The 23371-nt window shown below is 47.7% G+C and overlaps 2 protein-coding genes across 2 annotated transcripts; both read right to left on the minus strand.

Moving 5' to 3' along the window:
* Window positions 1-2409: 2409 nt before the first annotated feature.
* mmp14b (matrix metallopeptidase 14b (membrane-inserted)) lies at window positions 2410-16820 on the minus strand. The gene is made up of 10 exons (XM_084481256.1): window positions 16268-16820; window positions 9624-9772; window positions 9034-9156; window positions 8094-8401; window positions 7593-7754; window positions 6466-6629; window positions 6197-6335; window positions 5604-5754; window positions 4450-4565; window positions 2410-4128 (listed from the first exon to the last, which is right to left on the minus strand). Exons 1-10 carry the CDS (start codon window positions 16364-16366, stop codon window positions 3635-3637), a joined length of 1905 nt encoding a protein of 634 aa, XP_084337382.1. The 5' UTR covers window positions 16367-16820; the 3' UTR covers window positions 2410-3634.
* Window positions 16821-18894: 2074 nt separating this feature from the next.
* Window positions 18895-23155, minus strand: sall2 (spalt-like transcription factor 2; the record flags this gene model as incomplete). The annotated part of the gene is made up of 2 exons (XM_084481248.1): window positions 19613-23155; window positions 18895-19266 (listed from the first exon to the last, which is right to left on the minus strand). The coding sequence occupies exons 1-2, from the start codon at window positions 23147-23149 to the stop codon at window positions 18895-18897; spliced, it is 3909 nt and encodes a 1302-aa protein (XP_084337374.1). The 5' UTR covers window positions 23150-23155.
* Window positions 23156-23371: the final 216 nt, after the last annotated feature.

Below are 23371 nucleotides of genomic sequence, written 5' to 3' on the forward strand. Positions count from 1 at the left end.
TGGAAGTGAGAAGCAGATGTTTCAAACACCTGAGTGGAGAACACCCTATCTAACACAAACAGATGTTTTCCTTCTTTCTTCTTTCTGCCTAGTTAAAGTCCAGTTGAATACATAAGATTACCGTCGAAACATACACAACGTTTGAGGAATGAGGATGTTTTTGAAACCAATTCTAAGAATGAAAGCAGCCATACAATGTCATTCAAAGTGTGTGTGTGTGTGTGTGTGTGTGTGTGTCTGTGTGTGATATCCCGCACAACAAAACTCTTGTTGTGCATGAGCTCTGCAGGATGTGGCGCAGGCTGAACTGGTTGCAAATGAGAACCATGTGTAACCTACATAACGTCCTCACATACCAGCTCCCTTATGAGCAACTTAACGACCTCAGCTCCACTCCCACATTTCGTCTCATTATCCATATCTAAATCTAAAGAAAAAAAGCCTTTCTTAATTATAATGTCCCAATACATCATTTGCCTTGGCATATCTGCGTCACATGATATGATTTACAGTGTTGCCTTTTTTCTTCCACTTCTGTACATTTCCGTGGGTCTGCCTGCAGGCTGAGGCCTCTGAGCCGCTGCTGATTGCAGCAGAAGACGGCCAGACCTGTGATGGAGTATCCACATGATCGTTCAACTGGTCAGCAGACCAGCTGACCAGTCAAGAGAAATAAGAATATACTATCAAAGATGTACATGTTAAGGATGGATGGGTAGGTTTGTGGTGCTTGAAATGAGGAAACTTTATTTAAACAAAAAAGGAAAGTATAACAGAAACTTATTTGAAATACATGAATTTAGGTGAAAAGTGAGAGAAAAAGGGCAGCTGTATCTTCTTTGTTGGATTATCCTCACAAACAACTGATTCATTTGACACACGGTTAGGAAATATATCTTGTCACACACACACACACACACACACACACACAAACACATAGAGAGGGGGAGGGGAGAGATAGAAGACGCTGAGGTTGTGTTTCTTTGTCTCTCAGCCCGACTAGCTGAGCAAGACCAACATCACAAAGTGACGCGTGATGCTTGACTTGTGTAAACAGACTCTAACAAACACCACAACTGGTTGGAAGATCAGGTTTGCGCAACGTCTGTAGAAACAAAGATGGACACTCAAAAACCCCAGAGGCAGCCGAACCCAGAAAACCCCCATTGCGTTGTTCCGATGCACCGGCAGAATTTGCCCATTTTTGTTTCCCAAGATGGAAATTCCAAATCAATCTCTCCTGAAATCCCCATGCCTCCCTCAACAACAACAACAGACACACACACACACACACACACACACACACACACACACACACACACACACACACACACACACACTCTTGATCTCAGTTGGAATTCCAGATGTTGCATATGGAATCATGGAATTCTCTCCCATCTCTTCCAACTGTGACTTAACTTATGACCCCCCCTCCCCCCCTCTCTCTCTCTCTCTCTCTCTCTCTCTCTCTCTTTCCCCTCCCCTCTCCAAACCGAACCCCGTGACTTTATTACCCACGCGCCAGTTTAAATGCAAACCAGAACTCTATTAATCACTTTTGCACAATAGGAAAAATCCCTCATCAGCTGAATTACATAATCCCCCTTCCTATACTGTATTTACAACACGCCATGCAGTCCTATTTCCTCTCTTTGGGTTTTCAATCATCTACCATCTTATGTGACACGCCAAACTAAAATAGAGATGTTTATTGGAATAATTATCAAGGCAGCGCAGGAAACGCCTTAGCTTGTCATTTGATGAAACACATTCACTGGCTCATGGCTCATATTTGGTTTGCACACATGTGTCTGTTCTTATAAAGGGCTGTATTCAAAGCTTAAAACACGTACGCCCACACTATCTTCCACCCTATTGATATTTGTTTCTGGTGTGTGTGTGTGTGTGTATGTGTGTGTGTGTGTGTGTGTGTGAGAGAGAGGAGTATTAACAGAATCGTCTTCGTTACTGTTTCTACTTAACTCTTGGACACGGCCTGTTTTTTCCATCCCACTTTTCATTGCTGCCAGTTTCCGAGCTCCAGCGGTGGATGTCGGAGTAGGAGTGGAGCTGTCGGGGAAGCATGAGAGCTGGAGGTACTGGTGATGGAGCTTTTAGATGTGAATGTTAGTTTCTTTGTGTCAAGAAGTAGAAGTACGATGAGAGAGATTCAACAAGAGAGCGGTTACGTCACCGTTGTAGCTAGTGTCATCACATGATCTATAGAAAATGCGGTTCAAATATATTCATATGGTTTAGAAAGTGCGGTTAAAATGTCATTTTTTAAAACAGCTGCTTGCCAGACAAGAAAATGAGTTGGAATTAGAGAGATTAAAAAACAAAGCAAAAAACAAGTGTTTATGAAGTTACATTTATTTCGTAAGAAAGTTGGGAAAGGAAAGAAATCGCACCAAGGCACAGTCTCGTTGAGAAAACTAGGTGGGTCATCATTATTATCATCATCATTAGTATTATTATCATTATTGTGAGCTAGCTAGGACCCTTAGCTCAGTGGTATAGGAGAAAGCACCAAGACTTGAGAATCGTAAACACTTACAATGACAAAAAGAAGTCTTTTGTTTTAGATCTTCGATTTATTTTCATTTGAGATTGATAGAAAAAAAAACAAACACCAATAAAAAACTACAATCAAGTTTCAAGAAAAAATACCCCGTCCCTTTCAGTTTCCCCCAAATATAAAATTAAGGCCACTTTTTCTGTCACTGTCCAGCAGGACTTAATAATGACAATGTACAAAGAAACAACCCATACTCACAGAGGACAAAAATAACAACAATAGTAATAGTCACAATAATAATGACAACATCACTGATCATAATACTCATCAAAGATTGGTAGGCTAGACAAAAAGAATGGTTTCGGACAGACTTTTATAAAATCACTTTACTCCAGTAAGAGTGCTTTTCATGCTTCTTATTAAGTTTATTTCCCTTTTTCTAATCAATACTGGCTCGTCAACATTTTATCTCTGTTGGAAATTTTACAGTGACTATTAAGTCACTGCAGTTTTCAAGTGTGTATACGCGCATGCGTGTGTATGTGTGTCTGCGTCCGTGCTTGTGCATAGTTGTGCATGCGCATTGGATGTTTAGTCACTTGTGTGCTCTTGAGAAGAGAGTAAAAAATAAAGAGGACAGTCCAAGGGGATGACATGCTTCAATAGAGGCTCAAACACACAATGACCCCTGACCCTTGGCTAAAACAACAACACAACAAAAAAAAAGACATTGAAAAAGGCTAAACCAAACAGCAACAAGCTGGCGTCAACAAACCACAAAGGAAGAGAGAGAACGGGGTTAAGGAAGGAGACAGAGGGGGCGGAAAAAACAAGGGAGGAAAAAAGAAAAAAGTTTAAGGAAAAAGAGGCAGACAAAATCTTCTCTTCCGTGTTTGGGTTGGCCGGCGGAGCCGCACCTCGTCGCACACGTTCTCTTTTATTTCGGCATCTCCCCCTATCTCCTGCTGCCATCTCTCTCCCAAACTCTCATCTTTGAACCTCTCGGATTCCTCCCTGCGTTTTCTCTCTCTCTCTCTCTCTCTCTCTCTCTCTCTCTGTCTCAGTCCCTCTCAATCCCCTTCCTCCTCCTCCTCCTCCTCCGCTCCACCCTGGCTTCTACACCTGGTCCAGTAGTGACCTCTTGCAGTATAGGAGTCGGCGTGGGGTGCCGTAGCGACGGAAGAACACCAGCACCGCCAGCGTGAGGATGACGCACACCAGCAGCATGATGGGCACCACCACGGCCGCCGCACCGCTCCCGGCCCCCGGCCGCTCCTCGTCCACCTTGATGATGATCACCTCCGTGTCTTCCTCTCTGTCCACCCCCCTCTCCCTGTCCCTGTTCCTCTCCCTCTCTCTCTCCCGCTCCCTCTCCCTCTCTCGCTCCCTCTCCCTCTCCCTCTCCCTCTCCCGCTCCCTCTCCCGGTCCCTGGTTCTGTCGGCGTCTTCGCGGTCCTTGTCCTTATCTCCTCTCCTCCCATCCGTCTTGGGCTCGTCGTTGGCACAGCCCATCCAGTCGCGCAGCGCCGACTTGGGGTAGCCTGGCTCCACGCGCATCATCTGGTTGTTGTACTTCCAGTACTTGTTGGCCTTGTAGAAGTACGTGTACGCTACGTAGACATGGGGGGGGGGGGCGGGGAAAGGATCCATAAACAACAACAAAAAATCAGATTCACAATTGTATTTTGTCCTAAGCCGGCACTTTTAACCAAAGAGACTAACAAGGAATTTAGAAACATTGTCCTTAAGAGGCGTCTTGCTGTAGGATGTCTACAGTCGGTCTATGGACCTTGGGGATCGAACCCAGTACCTTTCGGTTTGGATTCAAACAGCCCTGTCCACTGTTTTTCCTCCCGCTATGTTCTACATCTGCAGCACGAGGCTGTCATGTGATAGACTTTGAGGACAGGAAGTGAATGGTCGGTCCATACCCTGGTCTTTACTCATGAAGGCAGCCTTGAGGTTGTCAGGCACACCCTGCCACACACTGATGGATTTTGGGTAATCCCTGTCCACCGTTCGTGACTCCTGGTCGAAGCGGTAGTACCTGGAACCAGGAAGAGGGTACATGTGAGAAGGAGGAGAGGGAGAGAGAGAGTACGTGTGAGAAGGAGGAGAGAGTACATGAGAGAAAGAGGAGAGGAGCAGGAGAGACAGAGAGAAAGTACATATGAGAAGCAGGAGAGAGAGTACATGAGAGAGAGAAGAGAGCTGAGGGTGTTCACTGAGTTTCGGTCACTAAATGTTTCCAGTCGGCCAATGCCACGGTCACACAGTTTGTTGCATTGCAGAATTACTACAGTAACATAGTGTAACATAGTGTAAAAACATGCCTGCATGTTTTTTTTTGCAGATCCTTGCATGTGTTGCATTTGAGTGAAACAACAGAAACATAACTGAACAGAAACAGAAACGGTAACAGAATGGTAACATAACAGTAAGGGAACAGATAGAAAGGCCAGATGCCAATGGGAGGAGTGTGTATGAGCCCACCACACTGCATTCCGCTGAGGCAATCCGTTTTTTTTAATTGCCTATGAAATATAAACGGCAGGAAATCTCAGAGCAAATGATGCTTTGGATTTTATAGTTTTTATGCTCTCTCTATTACTGTCTTAAGCATGTTGGTCATTTGAACCCTGTGGTGATGGAACAGAAACGCTCGGTCCTCAGTCAAAGCCCTCCTATTGGTCGGAACGACCTGGTGAGGTCAATGCATGGTTCCTTTATACGTGTGTGTGTGCGTGGCCAGTGGATCCAGCCCTCCTATTGGTCGGAACGACCTGGTGAGGTCAACGTATGGTTCCTTTATACGTGTGTGTGTGTGTGGCCAGTGGATCCATCCAGAGTGTATTTCAGGGCACAGCTGTCTATGTAATAAACAGACATAAACATCCATATACAGGAACCACACAACAAAAATACACACACACACACACACACACACACATCCTTACTCAAGCATTGCAAAGAAAGACCCACGCACATCCATTCATAAGCATCCTGTTGTTTAAGTGTGTGTGTGTGTGTGTGTGTGCGTGCGTGCGAGCACGTTTGTGTGTGTACAGAAGGTCACGAGACTCACTTGCTCCCGTGGAAGTAGTAGGTGTGTCCATTGAGCGTGTAGAAGAGCGAGGCGTCTATCCGGTCGGTAGGCAGCCCGGTCCCCATCTCCCGCAGACTCTTGGGGAAGCCGGGCTGCAGGCTGGACTCATCGAACACCCAGTACTTGTCTCCTGGAGGCCACAGACCGGGGGGTGAGGTCGGACGTGAAGACAACGGAAAAGGAGGTAGGCAACGGTGAGTTTGGAGGCCATTTGTCCCTTGGGTGTCAACATCGAGTAGATCTCGTTTAGGGCCATGAAATCCCGGGATTTTCGGACAGAACCCCACAAAATGTTTTTTTTTTCGTGTTCAAAATTATGAAGATATGTAAAAATGAGATTAATTGAACATAGTAAGAAGACGTTCTGGAGGCAACAAGTCTTTCAACTGTAAAAACCGAAACGAAACTGAGAGACAAAGGAAAGACGGTGAAAAGAATGAGAACCAGTTCCAGGTGGGAAGGTGGGTGGCTTGGACAACAGCTGTTCACATCATCTTTAAGGGTTTGTATTTCAATGAGCCCACTGATTTAAGAGTTGTGTTTTGATTAATACAGGCAGAATCCCAGCTTACCTTTGAAGAACGCAAATTTCCCGTCTTCTCTTTCGAAAGCATTGTTGATGTGGGACGGCAGGCCTCTCCAGAAGTGACCAATCGGCATAGGGTATCCTTCTAGCACTTGGTTGTTACGCACACGCCAGAACCACTTATCCTAAAAACAGCACACACACACACACACACACACACACACACACAGATATATATGTTAGGACTCACTTCCAGAACACGAGCGACTAAAATGAACCACAAGAGCAAGGCGGTCCCCCCGGTCGCCCGCCTACCTTGAAGACAAACATCTCCCCTCGGAGGATGGCGATGGTGTCGAAGTGGCCTTCGCAGATGTTGGGTCCAAAGCGAGGGGTCTCCTGGGGTTCCGTGGGCTCGGGGTCGTCATTGTACGGCGTGCGAGACGTCACAGGCGGGGGGACTGGACCCGAACCGGAGCCTAAGGGGTCGGGGGTCATGGGAGAGAAAAGAAAAAAGAAAATAAACGGCAGCCATCATCTGTGTCGTTCTGTATATATATCGACCGTTTTCTGAGCGACAACATTACTCTCATCTTTTTAACACAATTAACAGGCTGTTATCTTTAGTAGTTGCTATCTAATTCTATTAGATGTGTGTGGAAAGATACAAAGATTCAAGACAGAAGAACAAAGAGACCATGCCATGTCACTCTATTTAATGTCATGAAAAGTGAATGTAAAAAATGAAAACTAAATGGTACTAAGGTAAAGTAATATGTTATCTGAAGCAGTGTTTCCCCCAGGAAATGTCTTAGTCAAGGTGGTCGCTGCCCAGTGCGAGGAGGCGCGGCGCATAGCGCCGGGGCGAAAAATTTGCCGGTATTTTGCTCAAAGATGCCAATCCACACTAATGAAATAAACAACTGTTTATTTGAATACAAATGGATCTTCTTATTTGTGGCACAGCTGACGAGAAGCATTCGCGCATGCTATCCTGCGTGGCTGTATATACAACCACCAGATGCCGCCGTTTCAATTCCATTCAAAAAGCTTTATTGGCATGACTATTGTTGTAAACAGTATTACCAATGCATTATTTATCTATATATTTTGTACCTGATGGTAGTACATTTTATTTCCCTACGAAAGTTTTGTACTTTGTTTATGCATAGTAATAATAATAATAAAAAAAAATATATATATATATATATATATATATATATATATATTTTTTTTTTTTTTTTTGTCAAGGCGGGGCCCTAGTGTTGTTAAGGCGGCTGCCTTAACCATACAGAGCTGGGGCAAACACTGTCTGAAGTAATGTCATCTTACTTAAGTAAGGTAAAGTAATATGATTTAAAATCATATAAAGTAATGTAAAGTAATGTGATCTAAAGTAATGCAAGATAATGTAAAGTAAAGTAAAAGTAATGTAACTCTACCATAGAGCTGCTGAATGCCTCTGCGGTCATCATCAGGCAGCAGGAAGTTGTCCGTGTCCATCCACTGGTAGAAGGGGGCCATGATGGCGGACGGGTCGTTGGAGTGCTCCAGACCCAGAGCGTGGCCCAGCTCATGCACCGCTACCAGGAACACATCATTTCCTGCCAAGGGATTTTCACACTAAAAGCTCTGCAACTCAACTCAACTCAATGGTCAACTCAAACTCTAATGTAAAAGTAAAGATATCGGTCTGGTCATGGGAATTTCTTTCTGACTCACATCTCTTAAACAAATGACAAAAACACTTTTGCATCAGTTCACATATGACCACCCTCTGAGATTGTTAACTCAGACAAACCTGCTGGCACAGGTCCGAACTTGTTCCAACAATTTGCTCGTTACAGCACAAAAAACAGCTTACTCTCTTGAAAACATGGGCAACTCCCTGCTATTTTTATTTTTTAAGTGCTGTCGCAACTGCAAAACAGCAAAACTCTTACCAAACAGATCCCGGTTCCCAACGGTCCATGGCTCGGCCGCGTCGAAGTGGGTGTCCCCACCGATGCCGTTGCTGGGGAAATAGGCATGCGCCAGGAAGCCCCCCTCTCCGTCGAAGGGGCTGCTGTCACCGTGGAAACCCTCAGCGAAGAACAGCATGATGTCGGCGAACTCCTCCACCTTGTCGCGGATGTAGCTGTAGGGGATCTCGCGGAAGGTCAGCGGGGTCACGCCCTCCCACACCTTGAAGGCCTTCCGGATGGCCTCGTGGGTCTCGTACTCGCCCACCTTGGGGGAGTAGTTCTGGATGCTGCAGGAGGGTGGCGTCAGGTTAAACTCAATGCAATAAAACCAATGTGTGTGTGTGCCGTCTGGGTGTCTGTGTAAGGGTCAGCCCTAAGGCTTGTATGTGATGGCCTGCTGTGCGGTATTCTACACAGGACATTCAGTGAATGGAGGCTTCTGCGGTTAGTATTCGACTCACAGTCGCTCGTTACCAGTGCCTGAGTCATTGTTTATATGAAACGTTCCAAAGGACACATCTTCTGGCCAAATGTTTATTCCTTGCCCGAACTGGGTTGTTTATTGTATGTTTCAGAGAGGTTTATATGTCATATTTTGGTTTTCAGATCATATACGTTCCGCTTGCTAAAGACCTTCTATTTCTTTGAGTCATTGCTGCTAGCGGAAGTGCAGACCGGTACCACTGCCATATATGGGCATATGTCGTGATGTCACTTACAAGGTCTATCTAGCAGCCGGAGGACAAAAAACCAACAGGAGGCAGCCATTTTGAATTCAGTTGAGCCTGCTTAAGAGATGACCGAGAGTCAATTAAATCTTAATTCATCCATGTTTCAAAACATGTTACATTTAAAAATATATAGTTATATAGTAAAAATAAAAATCAGTTTTTGACCGTGTGTGACGTCGTTGACTTACGAGAAGGTGATGTCCCTTTTGTCCCACTTGAGGCCCTGGATAGCGTAGCGCTTCTTCCTCAGGTTGCTCTTCAGCTCCGAGCCAAACTTGTCTGGCACGCCGCAGCGAGGCCGCTGCATGGCCCTGCCAAACACAAGTCACACTCTGGTCAGACCGGAGGCTCTGGGAAACACACGCTGGAGGCAGCAGGCGTGTCCAGTGAAAAAGAGTTTCAGCAAAACTATGGTGGGCAGCAGGTGAGTCCAAAACACTTTTCAGTTCGCACTCCCCGTTACAAATCCAGAGAGGACGAACGTTTGTTATTTGTGACTCGGCAGTCTACTCAATTCTGACGTACTAGCATTGATTGCCCGGCTTGTCGCTATCTGATAGCACCTCTACTAGCTAGCACATCATAGTAAAACAATACATATTATTATCAAACAAGAAGAATCGATATATCACATTCACCACCTTACATTTAGCAGACACCTTTATCCAAAGTGGCTTACAAGTGAAACCCAAGAACCACCACTAAGAAAGATGAGGTTCATTATCAATGTGTGTATTTGTATTGGCGCATTGCCATGGTTACACAGTGTGTTTCTTACTGGATGGTGTTGGCGTCGATGGAGCCTGTGACGGTGAGGCCATAGAACCTCTGCATGGCTGCGATGGCGGAGGGGACGGACTGCGGGGAGCGGAGCGCGTGCGTCCGCATGTCACCTGGAGGCAGGTACCCGTACTGCTGTAGCCATGACTACCAGGAGAGGGAGACAAGAGCGTCAGTACAATGGATAAAGTCGTGGAATAAAGTTCTATCCGACAAAGTGAGTGAGCAGTGAAAATGCACATTTTCATTTGTTTGTTAATAATAATAGTTAGAATCCATTTTATTCGTGAAGTGATTTTCTAAATATTCAAATCCACTTTAGAAATATAACAGGAAAAATATCAAAGTAAATGCAAAATGATAAAGTCAGGTTATAACACATGAAAACGTTCTTAGATAAAGCATAAAATAAAGTGCAAAGTGAGTGGGGAGAGATAAACATTAAAAGAGATGATAGAAATATGAATGTTCTCTAAACAGCATCCGCAGGGTTGGGTTTTATATCAACATGATAATGACAGGGCTGAAAGGGCCTACCATTGGTCTAATGGTACCTTTGGTTTAGCTGTGTGACACAACTCTTGTTATACAGTCTCTGGTACACTCTGGTAATAGTCATGTAGGTAGTGAGACATGGCACACAAATGTAAATACATTTCATAGAAACGGTCAACAAAGGGAGAAAAGTAACAGCAACATGATATCAGCATAATGGCTACAGCCCAGATGTTGATCACATTACACTATATTACAGTTATTTAGCAGACGCTTTTGTCCAAAGCGACTTACAATAAGTGCATTCAACAATGATGATCCACCCCCAAAAAAGTGCAAGAATCATTTAAGTACATAAAAATTCTCAAAATAAGCAAAGCAACTGCTTTAAAGCGCTACAATATAAAAACAAGAGATAGAGATGTCGTATTTTAAATGACAAACAATTCCACTTTCAACATCTTTGTTGGCACAAGGTCATTTTACCCTCAATGCCAGTCCACCTTAACTGTTCTGCAGGCAGAAACATGTCGTCTTGGAACAAAGAGACAGGTCAGGTTTCAACCATGAGTTGCTTCTCCATGTGGAAGAAAAACAATCTGGAATTGCCCTGAGTAAAAGTCGAGGAAGTTACAAAGTTACAAAGTTAACGCTGTCAATAAACTACTTTTGGGCTCTTTGTTACCTATAACCCCACCCCAAGTTAAGTCTTAAATGGATGCAAATTAAACATATGTTTAATACTATACTATAGGACTATATATTATATAACTTGACGAGATAGAACTTCTAAGAACCAACTGCAAGAACTAATGGTAGTTAAGTTATAGTTAGTAGTTTGAAGAGCATATGACAGAACCCCCCCACCCCCACACACTTAACTTTACTCAACTAGTGTCCATCTTGGATCCAAACACTAGCTGGGTGGGTGAACTGAATGCCAGCTTGTGTTTGGAACCAATATGGCTGCTTTAGAACCATGATTCCAGGTGCCACATGTACTTATGGTCTCCTTCCTAATGTGCCCTTATAAGCTATTTAACTTAACACCCACGTTTGTACCGAAACCGTGGGAAATTATACCGAATACCTTGTGAGCTACGAGGGCGGTATAAATTATAGCCCAACCCGGTGAAGCTGTCTCCCATAGTAGTGCACGTGGTCGTTGTGTTGCCTGGATCCCAGACGTGCACGCCCCCAGGATGTGAGAAATGTTATTCGCTGATTGGGCTTCACTGTTTGTTCAACACAGCGAGTGATCACGGTTGTTGAATCAAACTAAAACAAAGTCTGTAAGGGACCGAAATAGACCTTTATATTAAAATAAAACAATGTTGATCCAGGTTCCCTGTTCCCTGGAGATTCTGAGAGAGATCTACATAATGGATGCTTTGTGGTTTGGTTAATAACAGCAGTGGCTACGACCGGTGTGTGTGTGTGTGTGTGTGTGTGTGTGTGTGTGTGTGTGTGTGCAGAGTGTGTGTGTGCAGAGTGGGAGGAGAGACAAGATGGTAAGCCTGGTAATTAAAAGAGATGGAGATGGGGCTGCAAAGGGAGAGGAGCAAAAGGGGGAGGGAGAGAAAGACAGCATGGGAGAGAGAGAAAGAGAGAGGGATAGAAAGAAGGAGCGGGACAGAGTCCAGACAGAGGGAGAAGGAGAGAGTGGGAGGGAGGGAAGGAGACGGGACAACGATAGGGAGTGCTACAGGGTAGGACATTTGGGGTTTGGCAGCAGTAGTTTCTGTACGGCCTGTATTTATTACTGGAACTTTACTTCCTCAACGCTAGTCCAAACCTCACAGGCCTGTCCTGTAGCATGTCAGCTGACCAGAGGGAAAGAGAGGTGACTGAGGGTAATATCTCCCACTCTCTTTCTCTCCCTCTACTTAATGCTGCTTGATTGATATGGAAAATAAACACATTGATTTTCCATTTTGCTCACATCTCTCTCGCCACTACTCGGTCTCTCTTTCTTTCTTTCTTTCTTTTTTGTCTCTACCTTTCTCTTTCTTTCTCTCCATCTCCCTCCTCTCTCATTCCCCCTTCCTTCCCACTCCCCTTCCTTGTGCTCTCTTCTATCTCTCTCCCTCTCTTGCATAAGCAATGTACTCAACCAGTACACAAAACCCCCAGAGTTCTAATAACAACCATAAGGTGACACTCCGAGGTGTGTGTGTGTGTGTGCGTGTGTGTGTGTGTGTGTGTGTGTGTGTGTGTATGTGTGTGTGTCTGTGAAATAGTCCTCCATAGCTCATACGTGTTGATGATGGCCTGCTTATATTGGAAGGCCACTCCTTTTTTGGTGAAAGCTGCATTTTTTATCTGTTGTTTATTAAACTCTCCTGTTGACTTGAGTTCTGTGGAGACGGCCTCTAGAGAATGACGTGCTCCCCTCCTCCCCTTCACGTGACTCCACCGCCCGGGTCCACCCCCACACTGGGCTTCAAGGGGAAATGCTCCCTTTATTTTCATCTGAGAAGGACAGTCCCACATTGCCTAACTTCTTGTTTATTATTCTCCACTCAACACTATGACTCTTGGTTCCCGGTACTGCATGGATGACAGTCACACTTTGTGCAACGTATTACAATTAGGCTAATAAAGTTATTGGTTATTATTATTTTTGTAATGACTCCATTGATACGCTTTTTGGCAAACATTGACATTTCCTACCTTAACACAACACGTGTTAAGGATGTGTTAAGTGTTACTTACATAAATGCACTTATATGCACTTAAATGGAAAAGTGAACAATGGGACAATAGGACAATGAGCCTATGGGTGTGCCTTCCCCACAGTGGGGGGCTGTGGGGGAGAGGCTGTGGTATGCCCATGCCCTCCCCACAGAGAGGGCACTGAAGACCCACACATGAACGCAACAACCCCCCCCCTCCCCACCCCACCTCTAGAGAAAACAAGTGGTTGCTATGCATGTCAGCAGACTTCACATAGGAGGATGGCGAGAGAAAGGGGGGACAGGGAGAAAAAAGAGAGACAGGGAGAAATACATAGAGAAAGGGAGAGATGGGGATGTGGGGTGAGTGTGTATGAGAAGAAAGACAAGAGAAGGAGAAAGAGAGGCAGATTGCATTCGGGGGGGAAATAAAGAAGAGTCAGTTGTTCCGTTGGGTCGGAGCCAGTGGAAAGGAGGTCTGGGGGGGAGCCTAGAGAGCGGCGCACCCAGCTGAAGCTGGGCTACCCCACTGCACCGCGTCCCCACGCCCCGTGGCTCTGCCGTCTCACACGCTGCAGAACGCACGGCTCGCGTCAAACAGTGAGCACACACCGTTAGCTTAGCGGTCGCCATGTTAAAAAAATCTGTCCTGAGCGCAGATGTGTTAAGCAGAATTACATTTCGTGTGGTCGATTTACAATACCATGTGTGCATTCATTCCCTAGGAGGACTCAGCGCGAATCGAACCCTCCGACTCTGGCCATGCTCTTCCATTTGAGCTACACAGCACCATGTGAGGTCAGCCTATACCTCACGTTTATTGTATTCTGTAATGTGGATCCAACTGTGGACCAATGCGGCTCTGCAATAACAACATACAACTAATATAATAATACAAATCCTGACCTCTGAACCCCGCCCGTGTGTTGCCACGTGTATAGTGACTCCCCCACTCCCCCCCCCCCCACCCCACACACAGCAGAGTATGAAAACAACCCCTAGGACCAAGAATAAGAGAACAAACGGGTAGGAAGGAACAAATCAATTGCTTCAGCCAGAGACCTTTGAGCAGTAAATCCTCAGCCTGGTCCAACGCCAGAGCAGCGTCTCAGATCTTTTTTATTTTTTTGACTCAATACGTAAAACCTAATTGTGTCACGTTTCACTTCCTGTACGAACAGGAAATGAGGCAATGGCCTTCCTCCATCGCTTCCTAAGGGAAACACGGAGGGTCGTGCAATCCGTGATGACGGGTGGTTCCGACTAACCCTTACTCATCCTTCCTTCCCTTGTTCCTTCTGGCCTTCTCTCCTTCCCCCCCCCCCCCCCCTCTCTCTCTCTCTCTCTCGCTCTCTCTCTCTCTGCTCCTCCATGGCTGTTCCGTGGATGACTGGACTGCAGCTCTAAGGGCCGGTAGTGGAAACCTACCAGGACTTTAATTACAGCATGTTGGCCGAGGCATGGGCGAGAGACATAGGGCCTGTGTGGGACATTTCCTGTCTCTTTGAATTAGTGGACGGCTTCATCTCTCACTGTCTCGATGCCAGATTCCATCGTCGCTGGCGACACAATGGCCGCCCTTCTTGTGTCATTTTTTCGGAAGAGCGGGTTAAAGTTTGAACAGCCTCCTCTCTATTCTCCCTGCTACCCCGAATAGTTATAATAGATAGTGTCTCTGACTTTGAACTCGATGACATCATCTTAAGAGTCTGCTGTGTGTGTGTGTGTGTGTGTGTGTGTCTTTGCATGTGCACGAGTGTTGGTGTGTCTTTGTGAGTTTGTATTGTATTGTGTGTGGGGGTATTTGTGCGTGCATGCACAATGATGCAGGTTTGAACTTACGTGTGCTTTAATATATGTGTGTGCGGATGTGTGTGTGTTGGCACATTGTTGTGTATATGGGTCCATGTGTGTGTGTACATATGAGTGTGTGTGTGTGTGTGTGTGTGTGCATGTGTGTATCCAAGTACGTGTCTGTGTAAGTGTCTGTGTGTGTCCATGAACCTGTGTGTGTGTGTGTGTGTGTGTGTGGGAATATATGTGTATGTGCTCGTGTATGTGTGAGTGTGTGTCCTTTGTGGCTTGTCATTGTCAGCTGTTCAGGGGGAGACGACAATAATGTCTTAATAAGGAAGAGGAAATCCCCTGCCCACTTCCTGCCTTAACCTCACACCACAGGATATGACCCGCAGCGGTCTGCTCACCCCGGCCTGAGAACCCACCGACCCCCTCCCCCTCCCCCACCCACCAGATTGCCTGCCTCTGCAGTCTGCCTGACTAGGGCACTAAAAGCTCTATTACCCTCAAATATAAATACCCAAATATCTGTGGGCCAATTCAGCATAAGAGGCCGGGATCTGATGGATGCGGGGCAGCACTGGGGGCAGACCTGAGCAATAGAAAGTTGATGGAGTGATTAGCTCAATCATTTTTCTTAAGGGCAAAATAATGTGCAGGTTCATCCCTACTACGGTTAATGTCTATCGCAGCTTTGGAGGTGCTTTACTGGAGGTGCTGATCGTGTTAATGCTATGCTTGACGCTACAATGTTAGGTCAATGGAGATGCGTTCTCTTCCACTGGCACCAGAGCATAGAGAAAAATGATTAGTGGGACTTTTGGGGACATTCATTCACAATGTCACCCCTCTGGAGCACTCTGGGTTTTATAGATGCATAAGACACAGCCGCGCACACACACACACACACACACACACACACACACACACACACACACACACACACACACACACACAATGTAATGATATGAAGGGAAACAGGTGTGTATAGGACCTCACTTCCCTCCCTGCAACATAAACATAGAACTTCCTTTCATAGCGGCACTGATTGTAGCTTTGAATAGAACAGAGTACAATAGAATATGATTTAATAAAATGCTATATTATTGCACATTATAAAACAGCATAGATGATATCAAATAATAGGATTTGACAGAATAGAACAGAAAACAGATAGAATAGACTAGAATAAAACGTTTGTTAATCAGCTTTGGTGCTTGTTTCCACATCTGACCAGGGCTGAGAGCCAGCACAAAGCTCCCCTAACTCATGACATGTGTCAACAACCCCATCTCAGCTTCGACGTGAAGACGCCCAAAGACCCACAACTTGGAGACCCCAAAAACCCATCAAAAATAGAAAGAAAAGCCAGACATGTGTGCGCTGACCACGTGTTGAAACACTTTTACTCCTCTTGTTCTTCAGCTTTCGTGCACTCAGCAGTTTTGGGTGTTTTTTTAATGAGGGCTATCATCATTATGGTCTGCTTCCTCCAACCCAAGTCAGAAGAACTCCCCTCACCAAGTCTGCGAGATAAACCAAACCCGACACGCAAGATCGGAGCATCAAACCTGGCTAAATTAGAGGGAGTCATTCCAGTGAATACTGTCTAAAGGAAAGTAAGGGTGAATGAAGGCACATATAGGCGTAATGTCTTTGGAACGACGTGTCTCACCTCTGGCTTCACCTCTCGCTGCGTCGCTCCTTGCGCGTTCAGCTCCAGCGCCAGCGCCAGCAGCACGAGTTGGGCGATCGTTTTAATCCGAAGTGCCATCCCTTGCAGACGCACTCGAAAAAATAAATAGCCTAACTAAACTTAACGGTTGCCTATAAAACGATCTGGTTAACTTGTTGTCAGAACATTATCGGTGGAGAAAAAAACTTGCCACACCGAATCCCTGAAAGTACGGGAGAACAAAAAACAAAACAAAAAAAGTGAAACCACCACGGCTCAACCGCGAAAACCTTGCTTTCTATTATTTACAAGGGTTGTTTTCCGCTATTTTACCGCATTATTTCCAACAACCGACTTAAACAATAGAGTTGAGAGTTCTCAAATATCTCTAGATTGTAGCCAAGATAGTGTTGAGAGATAACGGCTCCCTTTTTCTGCAGATGTTACAATCAGATTATTTATTTAAACTAAACCACCGTCCTGAGTAGTAAAGCCCTAGCTAGCCCGAGTCTTATCTTTGCTGACTTGTCGCTGCTTTATTTTGATCCGGCAGTCTCCCCTTCTTCCTCCCGCCGCTGCAGACGTGGTAGTTTGATGAGTCCCGCGATGGAAAATAGAGATCTGTAAAGCTCCCCCCTCCGGATTAGCCCATCCCATAACATGGACCGTATCCATGAATGTGCTGACCTTGGCATTAAACTTGACGTAGTCCGCTCTTATTGAGGAAAAAAAAAGAGCTTTGCACACATATTATGTCCTGTTCTTTCTATTGGATGTGATTTTCACTACAAAGGCTAAAACATATATTATACTATTTAATTAGTGGGCCTGCTGCTTATTAGGGTCTGAATCAATTGATCAGCCTTATCTTAATAGGCCTGCTAGCCTAAATGCCATGTTTAAATGTGTGATTATTGAGAATTTAATAAGACTTCATTCATAATTTCATCATTATCCAAAGACTGAACAGACAAATCAATACATTTATTCTGCTGATTGAGTGGCTTAATACAATGTAATGTTTATTAGATACAATTATTTAGGAATAACCTTAATTTATTGATGATTGAACAGTATATGTTCGTTCATAGATACTTTACTTATGTAATGCCAATAATGCATAACCCGTTTAATAATACATAAATGCCGTTGGCAGTTTTTGGAAAATAAACACATGCCCCCTGGAGGACATATCGTGCACTGGTGTCAGAGAGACGAGAGAGACGGAGAGAGAGAGACACAGAGAGAGACACAGAGACAGAGACAGAGAGAATTATGTTTGAAACTTGCCCCCTCTCTCACACATATTCACAAAAGACTTACGGAAACATGTGTATTTTTTTATTGAATGTTTTTTAACCCCTCAGTTCTAACCTTTGGGCACACCAAAATTACAACTTACAACAGACAAAGAGTTCTGGGTCTCCTATGTTTATATATATTTGTATATATAAAGACACAACAGCGAGAAAAACAATAAACGTGAGACGAGTGTTACAGACATCACTTTTGACCATACAACAATGACATTATTCTCAGTGTAAAAGGACACATGTCTTGTCCAAGACCTGTCCCACGTAGCTAATCCCGATTTAGTAATTCAACAGAATTCATACTTGAATTCAGATCACAAGTTCAAAGTGAATTCAGATACAAACTGTGAATTCAGATACAAGTCATTAGGGAGCAGGTAAAGAGTTAACAGGCCTCTTGGGCAAGGATGCGGGGATCAAGGTACTGGGATTCTGCAATAGACAGAAGATGTTCTTCAAAGTGAACCACAGGTACAAGAGTGGTTGCTTAGAACATGTGGAAAATTAGACTTTCTATTCAGGAAAGAACTAAGGTGATGGGCCTTGTTGGAAGTTCTAGGTCATTGTATCTCTGTTCTCTGTCAGCGCTTGTGCCTATTGTAATACTATCTTCAAGACTTATAGGTCTAAATGTAGAACCTCATTAGTTTTATCCAAAATCTGTGTTTTCTGTACCACAGGAATTCCTTAATTTTTTTTACACATAGTGTAGTAGTACATTGAGTGCCAGAAAGAGTAGTCATATATGAAAATACCAATTTCCTATACTTTAGTGGTTTACTTGAAACTATCTGAAATTGCTCCAAGGCAAAATAAAAAAGTTAAAACAAACATGTAACATTTTCAACCAATTCTACGATCAACATTGATATACCAAGGAATCGTCCTTTGCTTGTAGTCATTACTACGTTGTTGGAGTGTTAGAACTGGCATGGACTTGTCAAAGCTCTTCAGAAGTTACAGGTATCTGCTTGCTTTGCTATAGATTCAGAACGGACCTGGGGGCCTGGCCCGGGTCTGGCCTCATGACTTCAACCATTTTTGTCCTCTACTTCTTCTTCTTCTTCTTCTTCTTTGTCTTCTGCTTATTTTTTACACTGTCTTTTCGTTAAGGAGAAAAACACAAAACAAACAGCTTGCACAAAACATACAAATCACTTGGACTATCAAAAGAACCAGGCTACTCAGAAGGTATCTAAGGGCAGCAATACTACGCAAAGAAGAAAAGTTATACACAGATCCACCACCAGGAAGGACGGACGGTAAGCATCGATCCCACCCCAACAACCCCGGGCTCATGCCACCAGGTCCCCATCACACGGGCTCCAGTTTGGGCTCCGCATCGTCGTCATCGGGGCCCTCCATGGTCTCATCAGGGGCCCTCCCGGACCCGGCTAGGTCCATTTGAGACGACGACGCCAGGGGTGGCCCGTCTCCGTGGTTACCCGTGCCCGGGTCATCAGCCGGGTCCGTGTTGGCGTTGAGGAAGGCCTGGTACTGGTTCCAGAAGCCCACAGAGCTCCTGGTAGCGGGGACAGTGGAGGAGGAGGTGGAGGAGGAGGAGGAGGAGCCGGGTGAGGAGGTGGAGGAGGTGACCGGGAGTCGCTCGGACGAGGAGCGGCTGCTCCTAGCCGGAGGACGGGCGCTGGCGGGCTTGGTGACCACGCCGTGGTGCTTCATGTGACCCTGGGGGTTAGGAACACATCATAATGTAGTTGAATACTTGGCAGTATAAAAAAAGTGAAACGGTATTGACCTCTGTAATGAGGCCCTCTGTATAGCAAACATCCGTCCCATTTTCAAGGTTCGGCACCGTTGCAAACAAAACAAAGAGCAAGGCTCATAACAAATGGCTAAATGTAGTTTGTCATATCTATTGTGGTTCAACTTTAACTCTGATTTTGCGATGACGGCAACCTGTCTTAACAGAAAAAGAGACAAAGACAACTCGATAGAGAAAGATAGAAATACAGGCAGATAGTACAAAAACAGATGGCTAGATGGATAGCTGCACAACAGACAGCAGGATCACCTTGAGGCCGCTGCGGCTAGCGTACTCCTTCCCACACTCAGCGCAGCTGTAGGTCCTTTTCTCCGGCCGGGACATTGGCGGGGGAAGCGTCGGGGCGAGGCTTAGGGGAACCGCCGGGTCCAGCTGGTCGCCGGCCGCCAACCCGCCCATCTTAGCACTGTCCGCTCGGTCCTCCCTCCCGTAGGAGGAGAAGTGGAGGCTCTGCCGGGTCTCCCGTATGTAGGCCGCCGCCCTCTGTGTCGCGACCGCCCTCTCACCGCCACCGATGCCACCACTGTTGTCGACGGCCTCCAAAGTGGGCAAGGTTTGGGGTTTGTCGTCGTGCGTGTCCTCTTGGTCTTGCTTTGGCGTAAGCGACGGAGGGGAGTGCATGTTGTCCACATCCATGGGTTCTGGGTTTTTGAGCCCCAAGGATTGTTCTGGTTCCAGGGTGGGTTCTTCATGGACTTTAGCGATCACAAGGTCTTGACCCAGCAAGGGGGTAGTGGGTGGGCATGGGTGGGTAAAGGAGGTCCCACAAGTAGGTGTGCTTAGTAGGTCCTCCAGATTGGATCTGGAGCCCGCAAAGAAAGCGTCGTACGAGGTGGAGGCCTTTCCTTCTAGGTTGTCTGCGATTAGACCGCTAGAAGATATGGATTTACTTGGAGTGGAGGGGGTCGGTGATGGGTCGGACTTGGATTGATGCATCTCAACTGGGGCCAGGTGGTCAGGTTCTTTGTCTTCGGTATCTAGGGAGCCTGGATCCTCAGGTTGAGGAGCTGGTGTGGGGCTACTGACACACAGGACAGGGGGGTCCACACCGCCCGGGGTTGCGCTTTGAGTGGTGGGGATCAAGGATGGATCTGGGCTGAGGTCACAGGGAGGAATCAAGTCTGGACTGGAGGTTCCAGATTTGATCGGTTTACTGGTGCACACAGATGGTGCATGGTCAGACACCTCCATCGGTGCCACAAAGTGGCTGTTTGGGGTTACGAGGTCTTCCGCTTGGCCAGCCTCAGCCAGAGGAGGGGTTCTAGCTGAGAGTGCGGGTGAGTCAGAGGGCTGCGACAACAGAGCTGCCACGTCTGACTTATCCAGCATCTCGGACGGAAGCTCTTCAGTCCCATCGGGGGGCAGCTGCCCACCGAGGTGCATGCGGATGTGGTGCTGGAGCACAAGGGCGTTGGTGAACTTGCGCTGGCACAGCGGGCACGAGTTCTGAATGCGTGAGTTAGGGGGTCGAGCCCGATGTGTGGCCAGATGTGAGCGCAGGCTCCCCTTGGTGGAGAATGATCTGCCACATAGTTTACAAGGGAAAGGACGCTCTCCGAGATGGGTGGCATGGTGCAACCGAAGAGCCCTGGGGCAGCTCAGGACCCGAAGGCATACGCCACACTGGTTAGGAGCCAAGGTGTTTCCCGCACCTAAGATGTTGAGAGGTGGCAACATGGACCCTGCCAGAACACTAGCTCCATTAGCGCTCATTCCCAGCGCAGCCACCATCTCACGGGTGAAGTTTGAAACGGAAGTGGCAGCTGAGATAGAGGATGGAGGGGAGGCCATGACGTAGGTGCTGGAAGTACTGGCATTTGTGAGGACACTGCTGAGCGACGCAGCCAACGAGATTGCTGCGTTACTCCCTAACATGTCCCCCATGGAGGTGGAGGTCGAGGAAGAGGCCCAGGGAAAGGCGGAGTGGGAAGGCTCCTTTTCCAGCTTTTCCACCAGCCTTTGCAGCTTAGAAGTGTCGGAAGTGGGGTTGGAAGAGGCCATGGTCGAGGCCAGGGTGGACGGTGAGGAGGTGGAGGGACAGGTGGAGGTTTTAGGTAAGGAGGAAAAGGGGTAGTGGGCAGAAGAAGAGAGGAGCTGTGAGCCCGGAGCAGTGGAAGACGGGGGCCTTAGAAGCCCCAGGACAGGGTGGTGTTGGAGGGAAGGGTGCGTGGTGGAGGAAGACGAGGAGGAGGCAGACGGAAAGAGAAGCTTGGGCAAGTGTGCCAGCTGGGAGTAGGCCGAGGAGGGGATCATGGGGGTGTGGGGCGGGGTGTTCTCGTCAAAGTGCTGCTGCTTGGCCCCCTTGAACAACCCAGCGATGTTTGAGGAGGAGGACAGTGCCAGTGGGTTGGAGAGAAGAGAGGAAGCCAGTGAGGAGGTGGAAGAAGAGGAGGAGGAAGAGTTGGATGAGGCCGAGGCGATGGAGGCCACGGCTGCAGCAGCGGCAGCCCTGTTGAGCTGCAGCAGGGAGTGGGAGATCAGAGCCAGGTCAACACTTGGGGGCAGTGGCAGGGTAGAGGGGGCGGGTCCTCCCGTCCCACCCAGGGTGAAGCCTCCACCGGCACCACCGGCCTCCATACCATCTCCGTAGGACTCATCCTCCGGCCTGCGCTTGCGCCTCTTCTGCATCATGTTGAGACCACTGCCTGGGCTGCTGCTGCTGCTCATCGGCGGGCCCAGATCCGACCCGCCGCTTCCTAACAAACCGGGCCCGAACAAAGATGGCGGCAAGAGGGAGAGTGACAGCTCTGGGTTCTGCTCACGGTGACGCAGGAAGTGCACCTTGAGGTTACCGCGTGTGGTGAAGCGGCTCAGGCATACAGGACACTGGTATGGGCGTTCTCCCGTGTGCGAGCGGAGATGTATCTGCAGCGCCGAATCACTGCTGAACATTTTCCCGCAGAAGCGGCAGCCGTGTTGGAGGCGTCCGGCGGAGGCGGAGCTCAAAAGGGAGGCGGAGCCCTGTGAAGCCCCTCCAGAAGCAGAATATATGGAATGCTGGCTGGACAGGCCACTGGCTGAGCTCTGGCTGAAAAAGGACAGCCCGCTTTGCCCACTGGCTGAGGTGGTGTTGGGGGACTTCTCGTGGAGATAGCGGCTGGGCATGGCCAGGGAGAGGGCCAGTGGGTGGTTGGAGGAGGCCATACTGGAGCAGAGGGAGGATACAGTGGAAGAGGCAGAGGGGAGGGCCGAGTGAGTGCTGACCCTGGGGTAGCCATGAGCTCCCAGATTGGTCACCGTCCCCTCAATCTGAGGCCTGAGTGGCTGCAGAATCTGAGACAAAGGGTGACTGGGCTTAGGGTTCTTCTGGGAGGACTGAGGGGGGAGAAGGGAGGAGAAACATGCCAAGAGGGGCGCCACTGATGTGGCCGGCTGTGGGGCAGAGGACTGGGGCGTAGGGCTGGTGGCCCGATCGCCACCTTCCAGGCAGAGCTGAGGCAGGGGAGTGAGCGGATGCTGGGCTGGCGAGTCCATGGTGTAGGACGCCTCGCCAAGACGCAGCACCTGCCTGCAGATCTCCTCCGTGATCTGCATCTGATGGATCTGCCGTTGCTGCAGCACCCGCAGCTCCTCCAGGATGAGTCCTAGACTCAGGTGAGCCCTGGAGGGCGCCGGCGAGGCCGAGCTCACCACCGGGCTCGGGGTGGGGGTCACAGGGCTGGGGGGGCCCTCGGGCACCGGGCTGGGGCTGCCCGGGTGGGGCGGGGGACAGAGGGAGGCAGACGAGGAGGAGGACGAGGAGGAGGTGGTAGTGGTCGCTGACACGCCTAGCTTCGGGGACGCCATGAGGGCACTGCGCAGGTTGTGGGCGCGGTCACTGGCGGAGGAGGCACGGTGGCTGTCGTTGAGGTGTGGGGCTACCGGGGGATGGGCTCGGGAGGACAGGGAGGCGCGAGGGATGTCGGGTGACAGCTGGGGCTGGGAGCAGGGGCCTGATTGGCCAGGGAAGCCGGAGTGGGGCGGGGCTTTTGCGGCGGGCAGAGACGGGGTCTGTGAACCCTTGAACGA

The sequence above is a fragment of the Micromesistius poutassou genome, assembly GCF_964030765.1.
Source record: "Micromesistius poutassou genome assembly, chromosome: 16".
Taxonomy (NCBI): Eukaryota; Metazoa; Chordata; class Actinopteri; order Gadiformes; family Gadidae; genus Micromesistius; species Micromesistius poutassou.

Excerpts from the sequence above, each read along its gene's own strand:
- mmp14b (XM_084481256.1), bottom strand. The coding sequence starts at position 16,366 with ATGGCACTTCGGATTAAAACGATCGCCCAACTCGTGCTGCTGGCGCTG. Across the intron at positions 8,402-9,033 it reads AAAAGGGACATCACCTTCTC|CATCCAGAACTACTCCCCCA; the intron begins GTAAGTCAACGA and ends ACCCTCCTGCAG. Across the intron at positions 6,630-7,592 it reads AGGCATTCAGCAGCTCTATG|GCTCCGGTTCGGGTCCAGTC; the intron begins GTAGAGTTACAT and ends CCGACCCCTTAG.